Genomic DNA, 23,407 nt, shown 5'->3' on the forward strand with positions numbered 1-23,407 from the left:
CCGGGTACAGGCAGCCAGCCCCGTGCCAGCCCAGGCCCCTGGCAGGGACACTGAGCTGCCAGCTGCCAGGGTCACTAACAGTGTTAACTCTGCCATGTGCCACACGCCATGCTTAGATCCCTGACGGGTTTGTCCTGTTCTTACAAACCTCCAGTGGCGGGGATCCCGCAGCCTCCCTTGGACCAGGTCCAGAGCTTCACTGCCCTGAGAGTTAGGAAGTGTTTCCTCATCTCCAGCCTCAGTCTCCCTTGCTGCAGCTTGCGCCCATTGCTCCTTGGACAGGCCCTTGCCCTGCCCGCTACGGGCACTGGGGATGTCACCAGGTGTGAGCATCGCTGTTATCGTACTGAATGGCTGGGGGCGCAGGGCTGGCTCCGGGGTCAGTGAGGGCAGCTGGGGCCTTTCACTCCCCAGTCACCGATCCCAGCCCAGGCTCAGAGTCCGGCTCCCAGCAGACAGGAGCTCACATAGTAACTCACGTTAATGGCAACCTCACCGGCCACCTCCGCAGGAGGCCAAGCCCTGAACAGGCCACAGGCACGGTTCCTCCCCAGGGAGAGGCTCCAGCAGGTGTCAGGGCTGAGCCATGTTGGCAGGACAGTTGGGGGCTCACACGGCCACCGTGACATCTTCAAACCCTCGATACCCAGAGCTCCGGCAGCTGGGGTGTAAAACCCCACTCTTACCCCCAGCACTAAACTCACTGGCACTGCCCCAAGGCCCCCTCGCCTCCTGAGGGTGGGGGGGTGAGTAAGGGGCACCAGGAGAGCGGGTGGCAGGGAGCCATGGCCCCATCACTTTTAAAAGTGGCCTCCCACTTTTTACTGGCCACAAGGGTTAGGGTTAGAGAGAAACGACTGGGGGGACAGGGTCGTGGGGGGAAGAGGCGGTGCAGGGAGAAGGGGCGGTGCGGGGGCAGGAGCTTGGGGCAAAGGGTGGAGTAGGGGTGTGGCCTTGGGAGGAAGGGGTGGCACGGGTGGGCAGGGCCACGGTTCGGGCACCAGTAGCCCCTCTACTTTTAGAGAGCTTGCGTCACTCCTGGGGAGAGCACCATCCCGGATCCTGATCCCAGGGGCCACAGGTACCAACTTTCTAATGTACCAGGGGACAGTCGACCCCCACACTGCCCCAGGCCCCACCCCCACTACACCCCTCCTCCAAGGCCCCACCCCCACCCTTCCTCTTCCCGCCCCACTTCACCCCCACCCCACCACTTCCCGCCCTGTTCCGCCTCCTCCCCCTCAGCCCTCCTGCAGGTCACTGAACAGCTGATCACGGCAGGCAGGAGGTGCTTGGAGGGAGGGGCAGGCGCTGATCGTCGGGACCGCTGGCAGGTGGAGGTGCTGGGGCGGGGAGGAGCTGATTGGCAGGGCTGCCGGTGAGTGCTCGGCACCCACCATTTTTTTCTCGTGGGTGCTTCAGCCCCGGAGCACCCACAGATTCGGCGCCTATGCACATCTGTGTATTTGCCGGGTGCACAGAGCTCTCCGGGTGGAGACACTTTCTCACTGACCCAGGAATTGGTGCTGGGAGGCCCCACTGCCCAGAAGGCCAAGGGCTCTCGCTCCCCTGCCCTGGGGGTGAAGGGAGGGGCCTTGGGCTGCTGTTCCCTGTCCCAGGAATGGGGTGAAGGGGACATGGACACAGACACCGCTTGCGCTGAGGGGTAGACCTAGCTCCACGCTGGGCTTCAAAGCCTGAGCTCCAGCCTGAGTGTGAACGTCTAGGCGGCTATTTTTAGTGCCAAAGAGGGAGCCCCCACAAGCCTGAATCTGTCCACCCCGTTCGGAGACTCGCTGCCGCGGGCTGTGTACATGAACCCAGAGTGTGTCCAGAGTCTGGGTCTGAAAGTTCCCAGCGCGTCTGATGCAGGGCTGGTTAATGAGAGCGAGGGGGGTGGCTGGCGCAGTCGTTAGATGGAGACACCGGGGCCCCTGGGGCTCTGGGACGGTCTCTGTGACCATTGTCTGCTCTGGGAGACGCCCAGGTGCAGCTGCAGAGGGTCTGTGCCGCCAGCATCGCCCATGGGACAATCGCTCTGGGCAGAGTTCAGGCTGATTTGTGGGGTCTCCATTTTCAGCCTGATTTATGGGCGAGATCAGGGGCTCAGGGGGAATTTTTTTACCCAGGGCAAATTAAATAGCAGCTTTGGAGTGTTTCACAGCTGATGTCCTGAGTCTGACCTGCCCGTAACTTTGCGTTTCTGGGGATGTTGAGAGTCACTCACTGCAAGTCACTGGGATTTGGGCTCCTCAGTTGCTCAGACAGGTTTACAGTGAAGCTGGGTGAAATGTTTTGGACAAATACTTTATTTGCTGCAAAATTATATTTCGGGTCGACAGAAACTATTCGCGAATCCATGTTGAGTTTGCTGACGAGTTTCAATCAACAGAAAGGTGCCGCCGCTTCCCTTCCATCCTTTAGCCCTGTGGCTGGGCCCCCAGCGGGGAGCCTCCGGTTCAATCCCCCCGTGGGACGCCATGAGGGCCTGAGCTGCTGGGCTCTGGGGGTCTGATGTCGTCCCCCTGTGTCTAAACACTGCCCTGGGCACTGGGCCAGAGCCTGGGAGCGAGACTGACTCTGCAGCCCAGGGTGTCGGGCCCCGACCTGGGAGACCCAGAGTCCAGCCCCCCTGCTCCAGTCACCCTGTAATTATTGATCCATAACCCCAGTGACGGGAGGGGTTATGGCCCTTGGCACACCAGTGTCTCAGGCCATGTCTGCCGGGTTTTCCTTGCACCGTTGCAAACCCCCAGGGCAGACTGGCTGTGCGGATGTGAACTGGGACTGGCGCCTGGTGCAGCTTCCCTCAGAGGGAGGGGGCAGTAAGTGGGGAAATGCCCCGTCCCCTCCCCACTGTCCTGGCCTCATTAGCAACAGCCTATTAGTATGCATTTACCCCGCCCCCCCAGAATCCTCCACTGCACAGCCGCCCCAGTGAGCCTAACCCAGACCACTGCCCCATGGCGGACGGACTGGGCCAGGAGAGGGGAGGGGCTGGCTGTGGGGTTTGCCTGGCTGGAAGGTGATCCCCGTGGGGCCCGCCAGCATGGAGAGTCCCAGCTGCGCCCCCTGAGGCAGGGCTGCACCCCCAGTGTGTGTGGGGCCAGCACCAACCTGCTCTTAGCGAGAAACCAACCACACATGACCCCAAAGCAAGAGAGATTCCCTGGGGCCTGCCTCTCCCTCAGCCCTCTGGCTCCTGCCCCTCCCTTACCCTTTTCTCACCCCTGTGCCCACCTGGACCCTGCGTCTATTCTGACCCCTCCTCCTCGCCCCTCCCCTTCTTCCCACCCACTTTCTGCTTCCCTAGGCCCCTCTGTCCCCCACTTTGCCTCCCTAGCATGTGCCCCTGCCTTCCGCCCACCTCTGCCCCACCGGAAACCCCCCTCCCTTCCCCCCCTGCCCTCCTGGCACCTTCCCCTCTCCCCCAAACATCCTCTGCACCCTGGAGTCCACCCATCACTTCACACCCCCGCTATGTCCTGGCATCCAACTCTCTCCTTTCCTTCCTCTGCTGCCAGGTCTCCCACCCCATCCCTCACTCCCATCTGCTTCCCTGGTGCCTGCCACTGCCCTCACGTCCTCTACCCCCGATGGCCGTCCCAGCCCTCACCCTCTTCTGCTGTCCTGGCTTCTGCCCTTCTTACTCCCCTCAGCCCTCCTGGCTCCTGCCTCTCTCCCCACCCTCTCTGACCCCTGGCACACACCCTTCCCTCACCCCCCTGTGCCCACACCTCCTCTAACCCCACTCTGACCCCCCGGCACCTGCCTCTCCCCAATGCTGTCTCCTAACACCTCCCTCTACCCACCTGCCCCTGCCTCTCTCCTTGCCTTTCTCTGCCCCCTGGTGCTTGTCCCTCCCCTCCTCTGCCCTCCCTGTGTCTGCCCTTCTGCTCAACCCCCTCAATCCCCCTGGCACCTACCTTTTCCCTTACCCCACACACCCTTCTGGTGCCGACCCCTTCCCTCCTTCCCCCTGCCCCCCCAACAACTGAATCTCCCCTTGTCTCCTTCCTCCCTGGTGCCCCCCCCACCCTCTGCCCCACTGACCCCACTCTCCTCTCGCCCCTCTGCCACCATCTTCCATGCCACCTTCTCTTTATTTTTCACCTCTGCCCCTCCCCTCGCCCTCTGGCTCCATGACACCTGCACCCCTCACCTCCCCTCTAGTCCCCTGGTGCCAGCTCCTCCTCTGACCCAAGTCCCAGCTCTACCCTTGCCCCATCTGCCTCCCTGGTGCCTGCCATTTCCTTTGCCTCCTCTGCCAACCTGGTGCAAGTCCCTTCCCTCACCCCCCTTTGGACCCCTGGTCTCTGCCCTTCCTCTCACCTCAGCACTGCCCTGCCCCTCCCCTCACCCTCTCCTAATCTCTGGGTCCCACCCCTCCCTTCATCCTCCCTCTGCCCCCCTGGTGCCCACATCTCCCTTCACAATCCTCTGCCCCCCTAGGTCCTACCCTTCTCCACACCCCTCTCTCTGCCCCCCTTCGGCTCACCTGCTCCCTCACCCCCCATTCTGCCCCCCGGCACCAGTGCCTGTCCATTCGCTCCCCCCCCATGGTTCCACCTCCCCACTCCTCATCATCTCACCCCCTGGCAGCTCACCCTCCCCTTGATTTCCCCTTCCCCATTGGAGCTCCCCCATTCCCTCACACCCCTCTGCCCCCTGGTGCCCGCCCCTTCCCTTGCCCACCCCAGCCCCCTGGGGTCCATCCCCTTCTTCTCCCATGGAGCCCACCCCTCCCCCCCCATGCCCTGCAGCCCCCAGGATCCTGCCCTTCACCCCCCTCTGTTCTTATGGTGCCTGCCCCTTCCCTTGTCCCCTCATTGCCCTTCTGCCTGCCCCACCCCTCTACCCCTCCCCCCGCTACTCTTGTCACCTGCCCCTCCCCTCTACCCCTCCCCCCTCTGCTCCTGTCACCTGCCCCTCCCCTTTCCTCTCCCAGCATCAGCCTCCCCCCCCCGCCCCCAGTAACACCTTCCCACCCCTCCCCCGCTCCTCCTGCCCTTTCCCCCCATTGTCTCCTCACAGGCAGAGGGGCCCTGACTCCCCTCAGGCAACAACCCCCCCCCCCAGCGATTAACGGGGGACGCAGGTTAATTTCCCTTCGATCCCAGTGACCAGCCCCTGCCCCCGGCCCTGACTCTGTGACTCTCTCCCCAGTGGACGTGACTCTGGATCCAGACACGGCTCATCCCGAACTCGTCCTGTCTGAGGATCGGAAACGTGTGAGACACGGAGACAGACGCCAGGATCTGCCTGACAAGCCTGAGAGATTTGATACGTTCCCTGAAGTTCTGGGCGCTGAGGGGTTCGCGGGCGGGAGGCGTTACTGGGAGGTGGGGGTGGGAGACAAGACGAGATGGACTCTGGGGGTTTGTCGGGAATCTGTGAGCAGGAAGGGGTGGGTCACACACACACCTGAGGATGGATTCTGGGCCGTGTGGCTGAGGGACGGGGAATTCGCAGCCCTCACCTCCCCCCCGACCTCCCTCCCCGTGAGCGTCCGGCCCGGCCGGGTGGGGATTTTCCTGGACTATGGGGCGGGCGAGGTCTCGTTTTACAATGTGACTGACGGGTCCCATCTCTTCACGTTCACTGACACCTTCTCCGGGACGCTCCGCCCTTATTTCTATACCGGTCTCAACACTCGCGGTACAAACGCGGCTCCCCTGATCATCTGCCCGGTCCCGGCTCTGGCCGGGGGGAATCTCGGTCCCTGACAGTGACCCCGCGGCACAGACCGACCCCCCCAGCACTGCTGCTCCTCCCGCTCCCCTGGGCGGGGCAGTTACTGCAGCTACTGGAGTTTTTGTGCTGACCGGACGCTGCCAGTTTCCCTTTTCCACTGGAGGGTCCAGTCGAAAACCGGACACCTGGCAACCCCCACCCCTCACCTTGCCCCGTCCCCTGCCCCAGGGATAGCAGATGGTGGGGGATGGGGTCATTCACTCCTGCCAGAATTTTTAACCCTGTGAAATCTGAATGTAAAATAGGAAAGAAAAAAGATTATTCTAATTTAGAAAATATTATTGTAACAAGGTGTAAATACAAGAATACTTTACTTTAAATTTCACAGTATTTCAAAAAAAGGCATCTAAACATATTTTTAGAAATGGAATTATTTACATTTATTTTTTGATTCTTCCCTCAAATCTATATTGAAGTTTAACTTCTCTAAATATCATCATTTGTATTTTAACTGTGGAATTTCAAGAAATCCAAAATATTTATCTTCACAAAATAAACTATTAAACTGTCAGACGGGGTTGTTCAGTTACAATGTACGTGTGTCATAAACATCACAACTATACACATGTGCAGCTGCTCTCTCTCGCTCGCTCTCTCTTTCTTCCCCCTCTTTATTGTCTTGACTGGTTCTCTCTGGGAGGCAGGGCACATACACCCACCTTCTGCACTACACCTTTGAAAATTAATAGCTTAAAAATGATAGAATGCATTAAGCAATATATTTCAGTTAACTCACACAAGATTATATAGTATTCTTTGAACTTCTGTCAGCATTAATTTGTGTGATTTTAACTTTCTAGCTACATATAATCGGTAATCAAGATATGACCCTTCCTTTCTCTTTCTCACCTCAATTAACAAAATACGGTCCCCAACCTCAAATGCTATCTTCCTATAGATAGAAATAAACCCTGGATTTGTGCTGGAAATGGCCCATCTTGATTATCATACACATTGTAAGGAGAGTGATCACTTTAGATAAGCTATTACCAGCAGGAGAGTGGGGTGGGGGGAGAGAAAATCTTTTGAAGTGATAAACACCCATTTTTTCATGGTCTGTGTGTATAAAAACATTCTCACTGTATTTTCCACTGAATGCATCCGATGAAGTGAGCTGTAGCTCATGAAAGCTTATGCTCAAATAAATTGGTTAGTCTCTAAGGTGCCACAAGTCCTCCTCTTCTTTTTGCGAATACAGACTAACACGGCTGCTACTCTGAAACCTGGTTATGTAGACTCTCTCCTCAGGCCCAAAGCACTCCCAGCTATCACTTCAATCTCTCTGGTTACTCTCCAAGGAACTTCCCACTCCGAGACCCTAGACACTGTGGCCTGTAAATGCAGGTGGGGAATTAATTACTGAGCTCGGTGGCGTTCAGACTATGTCCTGAAGCATGGGATTGGGCCAGAGGGACAGCTAGCGCTGGACACAGTGTCTAGGGTCTCTTGGAGTGGGAAGTTCCTTGGAGAATTCCACTGGGTGGGAGACTCAGCTGTGAAGGGAGGGGGCGGGCAGGAGCATCTCCTAAACCCAAGATTGGAATAACTGAAGTAATGTTCCTTTTACATGGAGACTCTGCTCTTTGGAACCTCTGCAAACGCTTTAGCCACGTGTTTTACTCCATCCGTAGGAGTAGCCTTGGATCGCAGTGGGAGGGCTCAGGTGTGTAAGTGTTTGCAGGATGGGCACTCAGGGCAGTCCCTGACGCTAGGGCAAAGTGGATGTGAAGTGCCACTGTCTGGATTTGGGAGCCTGCCTGCACACTGAACTCACTAGGCGCTGGGTGCATGACTGCAAGGCGCTGGGCCAGGGAAAATCAGCCTTGGGTGGTCATTTTCAGTAGAAAACCAGAGCCACTTCTGGGGTCTTTCAGCTTCTAATGCCCTTTCCCTTCTACAGCTGGATTTCAGCCTATGGTAAAATCCCTCTCAATGCCAAGTCAGTGCCATAAATCATTGGACTGGGTGCAGGAATCAGTAGGCGACATTCTCTGACCTGGGTTATGCCAGGGCTCAGACTAAATTATTGTTCCCAAAACTTTTAAAAGCTCCTCAAGGCAAAGAAACCAATCATGCCCCTCACCCGTCAGCAATGTGTTAGCGACCCCACCCCCCATTTTCATGGATACATCTTCAAACCCCACCCTTCCCACCATGGCTAGCCCTTCCCCACGCTTCAGGAGACTCTGGAGTAGATGATCCTAATTGTCCCCTCTAACTTTGGAGCATCTTAAAAATCAAAGTTCCCAGACTCTGTAACAGGGGCTGCTTTGCCGGGCTCACCTTTCTCCCTCCGTCAGGTTGGCCGATGGGGATAATGAGCCTGGAGATCTCATTCCCGCTGCTCTGAGTGGTGCCCATGTGTACACGACCCAGCTCAGCTCTTACTGTATCCCAGGAATGTCTTCATCTTCTGGGATCGTCATAGCAGCAGTGGGATGATTTAACGGAGTCCCTTAGCCATGGGGCCTTTCTCTCTCTTTGGTTTCAGAGCCAGCATCCTGGAATCGTCTCCTGGTGCGTGGAGTGGTGGCAGTGGTGGGGGTGCTAGTCTTACTATACCGATGTGGGTTTTGGAAAGGTAGAGGAAAAGTGTTTGCCTACTCGCAACTCGTCTTCAGGAAGCTGCTGACTCATCCCTCCCAGCAGCCTGGAAGTCGGCAGGATTCCCAGGAATCTGAGCTCCCTGCAGTGTGTGACAGGGGCCCAGGGAACCAGAAACAGGAATCGAGACCCAGCCCTGGAGAAGGGGGAAGGAGACCTGCTAATGGAAGACAGATGCTTCCCCCAGGAACCCAGAGGAAGGGATCCATTAGGTGGGGACACGGGTGTGGTCCAGGAAACTGGAGCAGCATTGCCAATCCTCCAGGGTGATCGGGAGTCTGCAGGAATTAAAGATTAATTTTTAATTAAAGATCATCTCATGTGATAAAACCTTCAGGAATACGTCCAATTAAAATTGGCAACCCTAAACCAGAGTGGGGGGAGGGACCCATTAAAAGGAGACAGACTTGGGCTGGGGAACCAGCTAGAAGAGCTGATCCCTCTTACGATGCCCCTCAACGGTGGGGACTAGACTGGGCGAAACTTTTCATTTAAATCTATTTTAGGTGAAAAATGCAGATTAAGGAGTTTGCGAATTCATATCCGGTCTGCTGAATTGTTCACGTCCAGACCCTCCCCCCGGTTCTTAAAAAGTCGAAGCATTTCGTTTAGACACTTTCTGAACAAACCATTTTGATTTTTCAGTTTGAAACAATTTTTTGTTTAAAAATGTCCTTCAGTTTTATTTTAAAAATTCAAAAAGTTACAACCCTTGAAGTGTTCCTGGGTTGTTTTTTTTTAAAAGCTTTTTGGTTCATCAAAAATTTGGAAAAATGTTACTTTTGTTCAACCTGAAACCAGTTTTTTTCCATCTCTTTTTTGGAATTGCCAGCGACCAAAAAATTCTGTTTGCCCAGCTCTAGGGGCGGGTGAGGATTTTAGTGGTTATATTGTGGGTTTCTGATTCTCCTTGTTGCTCAAAGTTTTCTTACTGTAACAGATTTATTTGGGATGAGGGCAGGATAGGCAAAAGCTTCCTAAAAGTGTGTGTGGGGGGGCTGCTGGGACCCAAACTGTGGCCCAGCCCCTGTGCCACCCCTTCTCCTCGAGGTCCGGCCCCCTCAAACCGCCCCTTTCCGAGGCCGCCCCCCCATGCTGCCTTTCTCCCTGAGCTCCCACTTCACGCCGCCCCTTGCCCCCAAAACACGCCCCCACCCCCTGCTCCCTTCTCTCCCCCTCATCCAGTCGCTCACACTTATGGCCAGTAAAAAGTGGTGGGCCCTGGTCTCCCCTGTTCCGGCACCCCTGGATGAGAGTGGGAGAGGATGAAGAACTCCTTTCAAATATAACTCCCCCCATCTCAAAAAAGCACAATTTGCCAGCAACAGCAAAACATGCACCTCACCAACCCGGGCCAGTCACACTGTGTTGTGTGTGACATTCCCGTCCTGGGGCGGTTTATGTCTTTGAGAATGTGAACCCTGCAGGCCTGGGTGTTTCTCTGCGTAATGTGACCTCAGTGCTCCTCATGAGAGCCATTGTTTGTAAATGTTTCAGTAGCAGACATATTTCTCATTCATGGACAGACAGACATTTATTCATAATTTGAACTGGTCAAAAATAGCGGGGGTGGGGAGGGTCATGAAAATTGAAGAAGAAACCACTCCCCCCCCCCATATTCTTCAAACTTATTTGCAAATGTTTTTAATGATCAAATTTCTGTTTAGTTTTGGTGGGAAAAATGCCACATTCTCTCTCAAGTGGGCAGAGAAATCTAAAATGTTTTTTTTTTCAAACGGGAACTTTTTTCAAATGATCAATGCAATCCAAAGTGGCATTTCTAGTTAAAAGATTGCATTGTGAGTGTAAAACCATTTTGAACCAGCTCTATCACTGTATAACAAGATGAGTTTATTTTTCATGCTGCATTGTTTGGGCCAAGTTCCAAGTGGTATTTCAGGTTTTGCACCGCTCTTCTCTTCTTGCGTCTGCACCTCTCATACGCTGTGGCCTTAATCTCGGCCCTGGAAACATTTACGTGCATGTTTAACTTTAATGACTGCTGTGAATAATTCCATTTCAATGGGACAACTCTGAGGTCGGGTTTACGCTACGGCCCTATATCGGTGTAACTACGTCATTTATTTAATTTTCTTTCTTTTATATATGAAAGTTCTTGAGAGGTTAAAGCAGGTAAAATACATGAAGAGGTTCGGACAGTCCAAGTTTGTCAATGCAAAGTGACAGCAGAGATGTGGTATCTGCTAGTTTTCCATAAGTCTCTCAGGGTTACCCAGGATAACTTTCGGGATCTCTGTCTTGCATCCCCTTGTTTTTTCCTACCCCACCCCCCGCCCCCAGACATTCTTGTTAAACCCTGTATTTGTGCTGGAAATGGCCCACCTTAATTATCATACACATTGTAAGGAGAGTGGTCACTTTAGATAAGCTATTACCAGCAGGAGAGTGGGTTTGTGTGTATGTGGGGGTAGGGGGTGAGAAAACCTGGATTTGTGCTGGAAATGGCCCAACTTGATTATCATACACATCGTAAGGAGAGTGATCACTTTAGATAAGTTATTACCAGCAGGAGAGTGGGGTGGGGGGAGGTATTTTTTCATGCTTTGTGTGTATAAAAAGATCTTCTACACTTTCCATAGTATGCATCCGATGAAGTGAGCTGTAGCTCATGAAAGCTTATACTCAAATAAATTGGTTAGTCTCTAAGGTGCCACAAGTCCTCCTTTTCTGTCTTGCCGTGGGAATGTTCCCTGAAAGTGTCCAAACAGCGCAGAGATACAGAACCATTCCCTGGATCCATTCTTATAGCTGTCTTCCCTGGAAACCAGTCTGACAAGTGTTCCTGTCAGCTCTTTGGTAAGTTATCTGTCAAAACACTAGAGTTTTCAGGTGCCTAAGTAGCCCCTGGAATCAGGGTGAAATTATCCTCCCCGCCACCACCAAAACTGGAAATGGTGCTCCTGAGTGCATGGTACCCTACCGTGCTCCCCCATAGGAGCTGCATTAACAGGCAGCTCTGCAAGTTCTCTGCATGCCTCTGCAAGTCACCCCCATGCCTCTCCATTTCCTTGGCCACATGTATCCTGTCCCCATGCTGGCGGCTAATCCAGAAAAAGAGGGAAAGAGCTCACCACTGCGAACACCTGAGGGAGGTGTTGGGGTGAGATCAGCTGGTCAAAGCAGGCAATAGGGACAGAATCTGAGACTTGAAGCTCCTCGAGTGACCTCTGACCTTTCCAGACCTGCCCTTCAATCAGACACAGCAATTGTAAAGTTGAATGTGATAGTAACTAGACCCATTTTAAACCCTTCACCACACAAGACAAAGCCCGTAGGATTCATCGTGAACTATTTATTTCTCCTCCCCTGGATTCCTGCAGCCACCAGCCACCTTGGAGCTTTCCCTCCTCTCTCCCAGGCTGGGCTCACTTGATTGCAGGAGCTCAGCAGAGGGTCCAGCTTTGCTCTTTCGCTTCCATTCTTCACGTCTTTGGGTGGCTGCATTTGCAACTGAGCAGCCTGATGGAAACACTGAGTCCTCTGTCTCGGCAGGCAGGCCCAGCCGCCAAAGCCAAAGACTCCCTGAGAACAGGGGCAGGTTCGCCTGAACTCTCAGGAGTGGAGGCTGGGCCCATAGGGTAGGGTTACCATATTTGAACTTTCAAAAAAGAGGACACTCCGAGGGTGCGGGAGGGAGTGGTAGCCCTGCCACCTATCTACTCCCTCCCACTTCCTGCCCCCTGACTGCCCTCCACACAACTGCCAACCCATCCAACCCCCCCCTGCTCCTTGTCCCCTGATCGCCCCCTCCCAGGACCCTGCCCTCTATCTAAGCCTTCCTTCCCCCTGTCTCCAACTGCCCCCTCCTTAGACCCCTCCACCCTAACTGCCCCCGTAGAACTCCACCCCCTACCTGTCCCCTGACTGCCCTGCCCCCTATCCGCACCCCCACCCCCTGACAGACCCCCGGCTCTCCCACACCCATCCAACCACTCCCTGTCCCCTGACTGCCCCCGCAGAACCCCCAACCCATCTAATCCCCCCTGTTCCCTGCCCCTGATTCCCCCCCCTCGAACCTCCGCCCCATCCAACCCCCCCCCGCCCCCGGCTCTCTGTCCCTTGACTCCCCCGACCCCTCTTCATATGCCCACCCCCTGACAGGCTCCCCCCAGAACCCCTCACCCATCCAACCCCTCCTGCTCCCTGTCCCCTGACTGTCCCTTGGGACCCCATGCCCCTTCTCCAGCCCTCAGGCCCTCGTACCCTGCTGCTCAGAGCAGTGTGTCTGGGGTGCGGAGCCAGACACAGTGCCGTGCTCCCCCGCAGAGCGTGCAGCTCCCCCCCGGCCCCCAGAGTGCTGCATTGGGAGGGAAATCCCGGCCCTTTGGAGAGTTTTACAAATTCCTCCCGGAGGGCAATTTAACACCCCAAAAGCCGGACATGTCCGGGAAACTCCGGACGCATGGTAACCCGACCACAGGGACTCCAGGATCTGCAGCTGTTGCCACCTGTATGGTGAATCCTCCGACTCATCACCAAACAGCTCTTCCCCATTCTGCCACCCGGCACAACGGTCTGACCGTGCAGGAGAACAGAAACCCTTTGGGACAGCAGGAGAGTCTCCTCAATGCCGCACTCTTCGCATGGCTTCCCGCGGTCACCGGGAAACATGACTACCCTGCCCCAGGAGTCTCTCAAGGAGCTGCCGGCGCAGTCACTGGGCACCCACTCGTAATGGTCTCGGGCAGTGGCATTGCAGAGGGAGCTGAGCAGACCGTCCCTTCTGTGACTTCCTGAATCGCTGCCAGGACGGATTCTCCTCTGCGCTAGGGAGAGTCCCCGAGGACAAGCAGCTGTGGTGGGGGAGGAGGCAAGACAAGCTCTCCCCGAGCCCTTGACTAGCAGGCAAGGCAAGGCATCGGAGCCAAGGCATCGGAGTGTCTTCCTGGGAGAGCAGAGCTGGAGAGCAGAAAAGGGCATTGGAGGAATTGTAGAAAAGTCAGTGTCATGGCCGGGTCATGGGCAGCCAGACCTAGTGGTCAGAGGCAGAGTCCACACTCACAAGACAGGAGTCGAGAGTCAGCTGGGTCACGACACGGGAAGAGCAGAAGCAAAAGACCAAATTGTGTTCAGAACCTCAAGTCAGGTGAGTCACCCTGAGTCCGGATGCCAGGAAATCAAGCCTGGGGAGTGGGAGCAGGAACAGCCAACACACAGTCCAGAGCCGGGGAGGAGCTCAGCTGTTCAGACAGCTTCTTCTTCCTGCTGCTGGTTTAAGGAGGTCCCCGGGGCCGATTAGCTGCTCTGGGACTCTGCCAATAGGAGCCTCAAACTGGGTCTGGACTTCGTCAGTCCTAGGTAAGCAGTTTTTCATAGGCTTCCAGGTGGCGTGCTGGAGGGTGGCTGCTCCCAGGAACCCTGCAGACCCGGGTGAATGACCCATGGGTCAGGACAGTGAGTGATCTCTCCCCGCTCAAACCTCCTGCACGAAACAGTCTCCAGGGTCCTGGATGCATCCTCTGAGAAGAAAAAAACACAGTCATGAGGACAAATAGGCTATGGAACAGGAGCCCCCTCTTTCTTGCAACAGCCCCAAGTGTCCAGAAGAGTGGACAGTTCTTACCTCCAGGAGATGCCTGGGATCTTCCATCTAAGACTCAAGGGGACCCCTGTTTCTTGGTCTGACAGGATGAGATCATCTGTCCCCACTGCTCCCTGCGCTGGGCTGGCTGCAGCACACATCTGTGTAAGAGGCTGGGCCAGAGAGATGTTACAATCGGGGTCCAGGCACCCCAGAAGGAGAACAGAGGGTCTGAAACCAGAAGACGAAGCAATCAAATCAGCGGATTCGACAGAGAAGTTTTCTACCCTACAGGGACATCAAAGAAGGTCTCTTAGGAAAGCTGAGATGTTAGTCTGGAAACTGCTAAGGCAAAGATTGTGACTTGTTAAGATTCAGTTTTAGTCACTACAAAGTGTGTTGTGTTTTGTTTCTCTATTTGAAGTGTGTCTCTTTCTCTTGCTTAGTATCACTTAACTCTCTTCTTTGTTACTATGCTTCCCAAACCACCTCAGTGTTGTGTGTTCGAGTGAAGTGTGAGTCTCCAGCCTACCCAACAGGCTGAGCTGTGCCCTGTCTCTGAAGGTAGCGAATAATTTCTGAGCGGTGCTGGGCCTAGAGTCCAAGGGCAGTTCACCAGACATCTCGTGGGAAGCCCAAAGAGACCAAAGGAGCAGGAGAGATTCCGGCCCCACTGACCCATGGGAACTTCCCACAGAAGAGCCTACACAGGGCTCTAGACACAACCACTTTGGGTGTGTACCAGAGTTCACTCACCGCTAGATGCTGGCCAGGCCTCGTGTCATTGCTTTCTCGCTGGGCTAGCAACCCCGCTCATACTCACTCTTGTAGTTTGTTGGCTGGGAACTCAGCCCTCCAACCAGGTGACTGTCCTTTACTCCACTCCTTCCTGGCTCGTGCTCCTTGCAAACAAAGTCCCAAAATGTCTTGAACAGAAACAAGGCCTTCCACCCTCGTGGGGAGTTCTTCCTCAGCCTGATTTCGGTTCGGCCTTCCCTTCTTGGGTTTCTATGGTCTTCTATGTCCCCTTCCTTAGGGACGGTGAGAGAAGCCAGTCCTACCCTGGACTCCAAGGTTTGGCCCAAGGCCATCTACTGAACAGCTGGCTCTGCTTCTGGACTTCTGCTGCTGTTTTCCCTTGTTTCCTCTCAGGTGGGGCTCACTTGGTCATCAATTTGGCCTAGCCCCAGGCTAGGCAGCCATAGGCCAAGCCACCCTGTTAGATACCCTCCTCCTTCCAATCCGCTCCAGCCCAGCTGACAGGTTTGCTGAAGGGATGGTGAAACCCCATTGCTGATCAGAAGGAGGTCAGAGTCCGTTCTCTAGGAGCTGAAGGTCCGTTTGTCCTGCTGCGGGAAGTGGAGCTGGAGAGCGGAGATGTTAGGTGAAAGAGACTGCATGATGGAGTTGGAGACTGAGGGACTGGAGCCTCCTCCCAGAAACGCTCCCAGGAGAACAGGTTTGAGGAGGAGTTCTCTGGGGAGCCTCCTGCTTGGAAAAAAACAAGGGTGGCACATTGATGAAGATGTCTCTGTCCCAGGGATGGGGGAAGCTCCCAGCCAGGCTATGCAGCAGGGATCCCATTTCTCCCCCAAGAAACCCATTTTGCCCAAAGAAGTCAATGGCTTTTACCTCCAAGAGGGAGTGGGCTCTTCCGTCTCAGCCTCTTTGAGAACTACCACTGCTTGGCTTCCTAGGACAAGGGACCTGTCCCCACTGCTCCCTGAGGTGCTTCAGCTTCTGACTGCACCCATCTGGGAGGCTGTCACACATGCCAGGGCCTAGAAGACATGCGGGGAGGAGGCTCCTCTTCATGTCAGACTCTGAGAGCCCAGAGAAGGGCCAAAGGAAGAATAAAGGGCAGAAGATGAAGCTAGACCGGAGCCTAGCTTCAGTTGGGCAGACAGTCTGTAGCCCTGATGCAAAGGTCCTTCTGCGCCATATGGGGCAGGAAGATCTCTGCCTGGGAGCACGGGAAATGGGATGGGGGTGAGATCAAGGAAAGAGGGGAGGGATATGGGTGTGAGGGAAAGAGCTCCTGCCCCAGATGAAGGAATTCGGGGGCCGCGGGAAGGACACAGCTCCACAGAGAGGGGAGAGAGTTCCTGTGAATGCCAGGGGCCTCCATTTCTGCTTCCACTAGCCCCCCATTTACAGTGAGAAAGAGCAGTACCTGCAGCAGGGAGCGGGACTTGCTGAACAGGGAGGGGAACCTTGAAGAGCATCAGACGAGCCACAGCCCTTGCAGTGCCTCGGGCATCTGGTGCAAGTGCCGGATCATGCGAAGCTGGCCCATGACCTTGGCTGTGACATCCTCATGCTGCAGGGGAAAGAAAACATGTCAGAGACTGAGACACTCCCCAGGAATCAGGGAGGATTAAGGGCACCTGGAACCTGCACCATCATCTCCACCCAGCAGCTGCTCATTTCTGAGTGGTAGATTCACCCTCCTGACCCCCAGGATGGAGGCTTGCTGTCCTCTCTAGTGACCTTCAGTGCCAACCCCCCTCCTTGTCGGGTGAGCTCCTGCCACCTCCCCATCCGTGCCCCTGAAAGCTGTTCCACCTCCAACCCACCTGGGGACACCGCTCAAGTTCGGAGAACCCTCTCCTCCACCCCTACCTCCATCCCCACCCAGGTAGGGCAGGGAGGGGGCTCTAGAAGGGTGGAGGGGGGAGGGAGGGATTCTGGCAGCAGTGAAGTGGGATAGGGAGAGCTTGAGACCTTTCCCCAAGACACCCCAGTGACAAAAGCTGAAACCACAGGATGGCAGCCCTGGTGAATGGGGCAGGTCAGCAGCCCCTGACGACTGAATCCTCCCAATCTCTCGAGAGCGGGTCCAGCCCTACCAGCAGCAAGACCAGCTTTCCACACCCATGTGCCTCAGTCAGTCACCATCACCAGTCAGTCCTTGGCCTCCCAGGATGCCAGGGATGGGAGCAACTCTCGATGGTGGCTCGGGTGACATGGACACTAGGCCATGGGGAAATGGGTGCAGCTCCGTGGGGCAGGAAAGGTTCCCAGAGGGCACTTAGGGGACTCTCCTGTCCTTCCCAGGAGTGATAGCAGAGCACCACATCCTAAGAACAGAAGTCCATGAAGGCCAGAAGTCCCCACTAGGCTCCTTGCTACCAGGCCAGCAAATGGCGAGAGGATGGGAAGGAGGCCCTGGGCCCCACCCCAAGCTTCTGAGTCGATTGCAGCTGCTTACCGTGTCCCCCATCAGTTGCTGGGCTTCCCCCAGGAGGGAGTAGACCAGCACCAGCCCAGCCTGGCTGACACGCAGCAGGGGGTCGTGGATGGCCAGCAATGCTGTCTGTACGAAGGATCTTCTCTGCCCGACGGAGAAGAATTTTTCAAAGACCTAAAACCAAGAGGACATGGGGCTCGAGTAGATTGCCCAGAGCCAGTTTCCAAGTCATGGCGGTACAATGGCGTCTCGTGCCCCAAAGGGCGGGGAAGAGAGCTGCTGTGGCCAAGGCAGTTCATTCCCCAGGAGGCTTTCAGGGTCCCAGGGCTCAGGGAAGCCCCTTTATTAAAAGGTGGCAGATGCTGAGGGACCAAAGCCTCCAGTGGCTCTTTCGGGAAGGCAATTTATGGCAGGGGCCAGGATGGGCTGGAAATGGATCTCTAATGTGTGTGAGCAGGCCCACTCTGCTGTGCAGGGCACAGAGATGACAGGGGACCCTGTCTTGCTTCCAGCAGAGAGATCTCCTGCACCTCAGCGGCTAGAGGAGTGTGCGTGTGTTGTTGAGGGGAGGAGGGGGTTGGAGCTGACAGACCAAAGGTCTCTTCCCCCAGCTAAGTGATTTCTCTAGTTGCTGGCTATGGCATCTGCAGCTCCTTGGTTTCTTCAAGGGGAATCCAACCTGCAGCCTGACAAGAACAAAGAGACTCCTGGCCCAGTCCCAGTGTGGGACCTTTAGCACCAGCCTGTCCCACTGGTTGCTGGATGAGGAACTGTGAGCTGGAAATAAGGAGCGGGCTCTTTTCCTGTCTCCAGGAGGCATCCACTGCAGGGAGCCCAGCCAGCCCCACTCCCTGAGCTGTGTCATGCCCTGGCACAGTGCCCTTACCTCCCCCACTCTGGCTGTGTTCTTGTAGCCCAAGAGCCTGCTGTCCTGGTGCCAGTCATAGCACCAGAGATCCTCCACGTCATGTATGGTCAGGCCTGGAAGAGAGAGAGAGAGAGAGAGACTTTTCTCCTCATTCTGGTTGCAGTTTCTGTGTCCTTCCAGTCCCATTGGTGGCTGCACAGTGGAGTGGAGAAGAACAGAGGCAGAGAGAGACTTGTCCTCCGGCTGGGGTCAGTCTGAGAGAAATGGTCTAGGGTCCCATTTTCAACCTGTGGTCACTCTCAGTCCCCTATTGGGTTCCGTGTCCCAGCTGGGTTCCTTACCCCTCTGTTGGAGCAGCAGTTGGTAGAGCCGGTAAGTCCCCTCCCTGGCCTGCCGGCTGATGTCCTTGTCTGGATCGCTGACAAATAGAGCCAGCTGGGCCACATGGCGACCCATCTGAGGGAACTCGGCTGAGATCTAATGGAAGGGAGAGCAGAGGGGACTCCATCAGCATTTTCCTCTCAGCTCCCTGTCCTCCCTGGGCCAGAGGGCTCCTTCCTCTTAGCCCCTCTGCAGGAGATGCTGGGGGAGAGGAGCTTGAGATCGACCCTTCATTTGCTCTGCTGCCAAGGGAGCTTGCAGCTGCTTTGGGATGCCAAGCAGGGGCTGGAGCATGGTCCCCTTAAAGGCCCAGGGACAACACTGAACCAGGACAAGAAGAACTTGACTCAAGCCGAGCTCAGTTCTGCTCTGACTCTGCCTCCCCATGAAGAACCCTCCTAAGCCACAGCCCCGGCAGCAGCAGCAGCAGATCCTGCAGCCCACTGGAGCCAGCCCGCTTCCGCCTGGAGCCAGCAAGCTGGGCTCGGAGCTCACTTACGTCAAACTCAGGGAGGGTGACTGTGTATCTCAGCAGGGCTGTGCTGCTCCTGATAGCCCTGGCTCGCTCCTGCGACACCCTGGACACGACCCAGAGGTTGACATGCTGTGGGGAAAGGAGGCAGGTCAGATTCAGTGGCCAGCTGCTCCTGCTTTGCAAATGAGCCCCATGCCCCCAGCCCCAGGGGCCTGAGACATTCTGCGCAGGGGGGAATAGCGGAGTCATTGATGGCAGAGCTTTAGAAGGGGATTCTTTCCCCCAGGACGCAGCTTGTACCCTGCAGGTCACAACTTCTCAGCGTCTCTCTAGATTGGGACAATGTTCAGGGTCGGGGCTGGTCCCATCCTCCCAGAACTCCTGATTCCTGAACAGTTCACCAGAAAGAAGACCGAACCCTCGGCCCTTCCCTGCTACGCAAATCCTTGTGGGGATGTAGGGAGTGACTGAGAGCACAATCCCCCCAGGAATTTCAGAGCACATCAGAGGGAAGGGCTGATTCCCTGGGCTCCTCCTCTTTCTCTAGGAAGGAGCATGTGCCTCTTCTCTGAGAACCATCTCCCCAATCTCATGGGCTCTGTGTGTTGGAGGGGTGGGGGAAGGGTGGATTTTCAGACTCTCACTCCCCAAGACAGCCAGGAGCCCTGTGCTTCGTGCTCAGCAGAACCAGGCAGAGCTCTGGCTTGGAGTCCCAGCTCCTTCCTCTGGCCCTCAAGAAGGAAGGACCTGACACTACATTGCACTGACCTCCCCAACCAAGGACGGCCCACTGGGGACCCAGCTAGGAGGACAGAGTAGAAAATGCATCTTCCAGTCTCCCCTTACCAGTCTCCCAAAGAGTTCAGGTCAAATGGGGCTCACCTCCAAGATGAAGTGGAGCCTGTCTGTGTCTGGGGACTCTGCCAGCAGGTTCCCCAGCATGGCATCCAGGACCTCTGGGATGACTTTGTGCAGAGCCTGCAAAGCATGGGTCAGAGTTAGGGAATCTGGGCCTACACCTGCCACAGGATGGGAAGAGGGGGTCTCTGGGAAGCACTGGGGAGACTCCCAAACACATCTCCTGGCCTCTCTCCTTCACATGCCACTGCAGGCAATTCGCAAGAATTGATGACCCCTGGACCTTTGATCCATGAGCTTAGCAGGTCTCTGCAGAGGGCCTTGTAGGCAGAAGAGTATGAAACAGCCAAGTTGCTATGGATGGAAGCTGGGTTTCTGGGCAAAACACAGCTTATGAAAGAAAGAAAGAAAGAAAGAAAGAAAGAAAGAAAGAAAGAAAGAAAGAAAGAAAGAAAGAAAGAAAGAAAGAAAGCAAGCAATCCCCCAGGGAGGGGTAATCTCTTCCCTGCTGGAGGGAAGGATCCAACCCTGCAGCTTGTTCCATCTCTGCTACCCCACCCCTAAATCTGGAGCTCCAGCAAATCAAGGGAGCAGGGACCAAGGACTACTCTGGAAGAGGAAGAGGATGGTGGAGGAGGAGGTACCTGGATGCCGGTGGTGTCCTTCTCCGTGCCCAGGGTGAAGACGGAGTGAAGGGCAGCTCGCAAGAGGTGGGTCTCTAGGGCTGGCTCCAGGGCAGGTTTCATGGTGCTGGCAAGAGAGAGGAGCTGGTATTAGACTGTGCAGTACAGGGGTGGGACTGTCGCCAACACGGACACCAAGCCACAGGGATAGAGGCACAGGCTGGCGAGAATGGAAACTGAGGCACTTAGCTAGGGAATGGCAAGGCCAAGGCGTCACAGACAGACAGTGGCAGGACAGGAATAGCTCCTGTTCCTTGGAGCCAGCTGCCACTCCTGTATCGGAGCCCGGGAGTGAGCCCCTCCCCAGGGCCCCTGTCATGTTATGGGAGTGAAAAGAAGAGCCCCGCCAGGAGAGAGTGACCCTTCCCACCCCACCATCTCTGCCAGAGGCACCACTCTTGGGAGGTGACCTGGGCGGGACAGTGACGGTGACTCCCAGCCTTGGGCCTGAGCAGCACTGGGGTGAGGGGAGCCGGTGGGGTGGGGGGGTGGGGCTGTCTCGGTACCAGAGGTAGCCCACTGCAGCCAGGGAGTGGGCGAGGACGGCGCTGGGTGACGAGTCATCGGGAAGCTCCTCGATGAGCTCCTGTGAGACGCGAAGGAGACAAAGGAGCGTGTGAGATTCAGGCCCGACTGACACCTCCCAGTGAGGAGATGACACAGCCAGTGCCCCACATGGCCAGCAGGATCCCCCACCACCTCCCGCTCCTCCCATTCCTTTCTGCCCATCAGACTTGTCCCCCTTCCCAGATTCCTGCCCAGCTCACTCCCAATCCCCTTCTTTCCTCCTCCCTGTCAAAACTGCCCCCATTTAGCCCCATCCCGATGACCGAGCTGGGACCATGTGATTCCTTGGCCCCCACTCTCAGCTGCCCTCCAGCATCACAATTCCCCCCCTGCCCACTACTGACCAATCTCACAATTTCTCCCTTCTCTTCTCCCCAGTCTTCAGCCCCAGCAATCCTTGTCCTCTGCTGCCCCCTCCAACACCACCCAGCCCCCACCCATGAGCCCGGACATACCCCTGCCAATCCCATGTCTCTCTCCTCCCTCCAGCTGCCGTATGGCGTGTCTCACTCACCACAATCCTCTTCACCACAGCCGCCTTGCAGCAGCGCGGCTCCAGCGTGTCCTCCCCTCTCTCCTGTGCAGCCAGACATGCGGGGTAGATGGCCTGAAGGAACAGGAGCTGCTGCCCCTCATCCTGGACCCACCGGGAGTGGGGTATAGCGAGAGAGAACCTGTTAGCTAGGGACCTTCCTGCACCACCCAAACCAGCTCCAGGGCTCAGGCCTCAATGGGGGATTGTGGGGACCCGCCTAGTGTCCAAATCCCCCACCACTCCTACACAAGCAGGATCAGGAACTGGGACAGTGCCTGTGGGGGGAGATGACTTCGGCTCTTGTGGGACAAACACCCCCATCTTGGGGGTCCACATCATGGATGTAAAAGGGCCCCATTAGGGGTGGTGGATCATGAGGGACAAGACCCTTGGCAGGGGGTGGGGATGCTGGGAAGGGACAGGGCAATCTTGGTTCCAGCCCAGGTGGGGAACATTTGTACCTTATCTCTGCACTGGAGCTGCTCTCGGATGACCGTGAGAGCAGCTTCATCTTTGGCCATGTCCACCCCTTCCTCCTGCTCCGAATCCAGGGGGGTCCCTGCACCAGGGAGGGAAGGACAGGGGCGTGGTGGGCAGAGCAGGATTCAAGACCCCCCTTCCCACCTCAGGCACCCAGGGCAGATCGGGCCCCAAACCTCCCTCTCAGGGATGCCTTCAGCCCCCAACAGCTTCAGAAGCCCAGAGCAGAGCCCCCCCTCCACTGGCCAGGACTCCAGGGGAGGTGCCGATTCCCCCGGCCCCGGAGCAGCAAGGACCAAAGTGGCAGAAGCTCTTCATGCCCCCACCCCCAGTTCCCTGTGCAGAAGGGGCAGCTATGTGACGGCTGCTGCTGTCAGTGGGGTTCGCGGGGCTCACGCCAGATACCTGGGCTGGGGACCCCCCCACATATCACTGGGAGAGCGTCTGGGCCCAGGGTGTTCACATCCCGTCCTCACCCCTCCCGGAGCCCAGCCCAGCTCCTCACCTGGAACAAAGCAGTGGCCTCCATCGGCCTGGCTGCTGCCAGAGGCCCAGGTGCTGCCGCTGTCCCCTGCTGAGCTGCCGGTGCTGGGACAGGGACCTTCCCCCTCCTGGCCGGCGGGGGCTGGAAGGTCCTCAGAGACCGGGCAGGGCGATGCCTCCTGATGGGAAGGAGGGCTGGGCTCCTGGGGCCGCTGCTGCCCACACAACAAGCCCCAGAGCCACCCTGCCCGGCGCCCCTCCTGGGCTGGGTCCTGTCTGCCAAACCGCAGCCTGGGCCAGCTCCACTGGGGCCTGGTCGGGGCCTCTCCCAGCTCGGCGCCTGCGCCGGGAGCCGGGGTCCTTTTCCAGAAGGCCGGGAACTTCCGCCGTCTGGCCTGGACGGGACCTGCTTCCCCGCCAGCGGGGACGCAGGGCTTGCTCTGCCCCTTGGGAAGACGGCAGCTGCTTCCCTCAGGCTCTGGGGCCACCTGCAGAGCCTTCCTCCTGAACATCCGCAGGAGCCTGGCCATCCTGGAACCGAGCGGGGAGCAGGGGTGAATCTGGGCTCAAGGCAGCCTTTCACTCATGGGCCTTTTCTGTCCCTCCTCCTCCCTGCTCCAACCACAGCCGCCCCCTCTGCCCCTACAGGAGTGCAGGGAGTGCCATCTACACACACGGGCAGGAGTTCATTGCATGATCTGCTCCCAACGTTCCCCCTCGTAATCCCTGCTGCTGCAATATCCAGGAACTCTGATCCTTTTCCAGCAATGGGGTCAGTCCCAAAGACCATCGGTTCCTCTGGACAAGCAGCCCCCTCCTGTCGTCCCAGGCCACTCTCCCACCCAGGCTAGAGAAGGAACAGAACCCAGGAGTCCGGACTTCTCCTGGGAAACCATTCCCCACAAAAAGACACAAAGATCCTAGGCACAGGAAGACCAGGGCTCTCCTTGTTCCCCATTGATTTCCAGACTCAGCAGCTCACAGGGT

General features: G+C 56.5%; 1 protein-coding gene across 2 annotated transcripts in view; it reads left to right on the plus strand.

Annotated features, from left to right (window-relative positions):
* Nucleotides 1-6,919, plus strand: part of LOC144274701 (butyrophilin subfamily 1 member A1-like) — a 28,875-nt gene extending 21,956 nt beyond the window's left edge. For both annotated transcript variants that reach the window (XM_077833731.1, XM_077833732.1), the window contains one exon: nucleotides 5,167-6,919. In XM_077833731.1, the coding sequence (XP_077689857.1) occupies nucleotides 5,167-5,726 (560 nt within the window). In that variant the 3' untranslated portion in view covers nucleotides 5,727-6,919. The remainder of the gene's footprint in view (nucleotides 1-5,166) is intronic.
* The last annotated feature ends 16,488 nt before the right edge of the window (nucleotides 6,920-23,407 follow it).

Source organism: Eretmochelys imbricata, chromosome 14 (assembly GCF_965152235.1).
Source record: "Eretmochelys imbricata isolate rEreImb1 chromosome 14, rEreImb1.hap1, whole genome shotgun sequence".
In the NCBI taxonomy this organism is placed as follows: domain Eukaryota; kingdom Metazoa; phylum Chordata; order Testudines; family Cheloniidae; genus Eretmochelys; species Eretmochelys imbricata.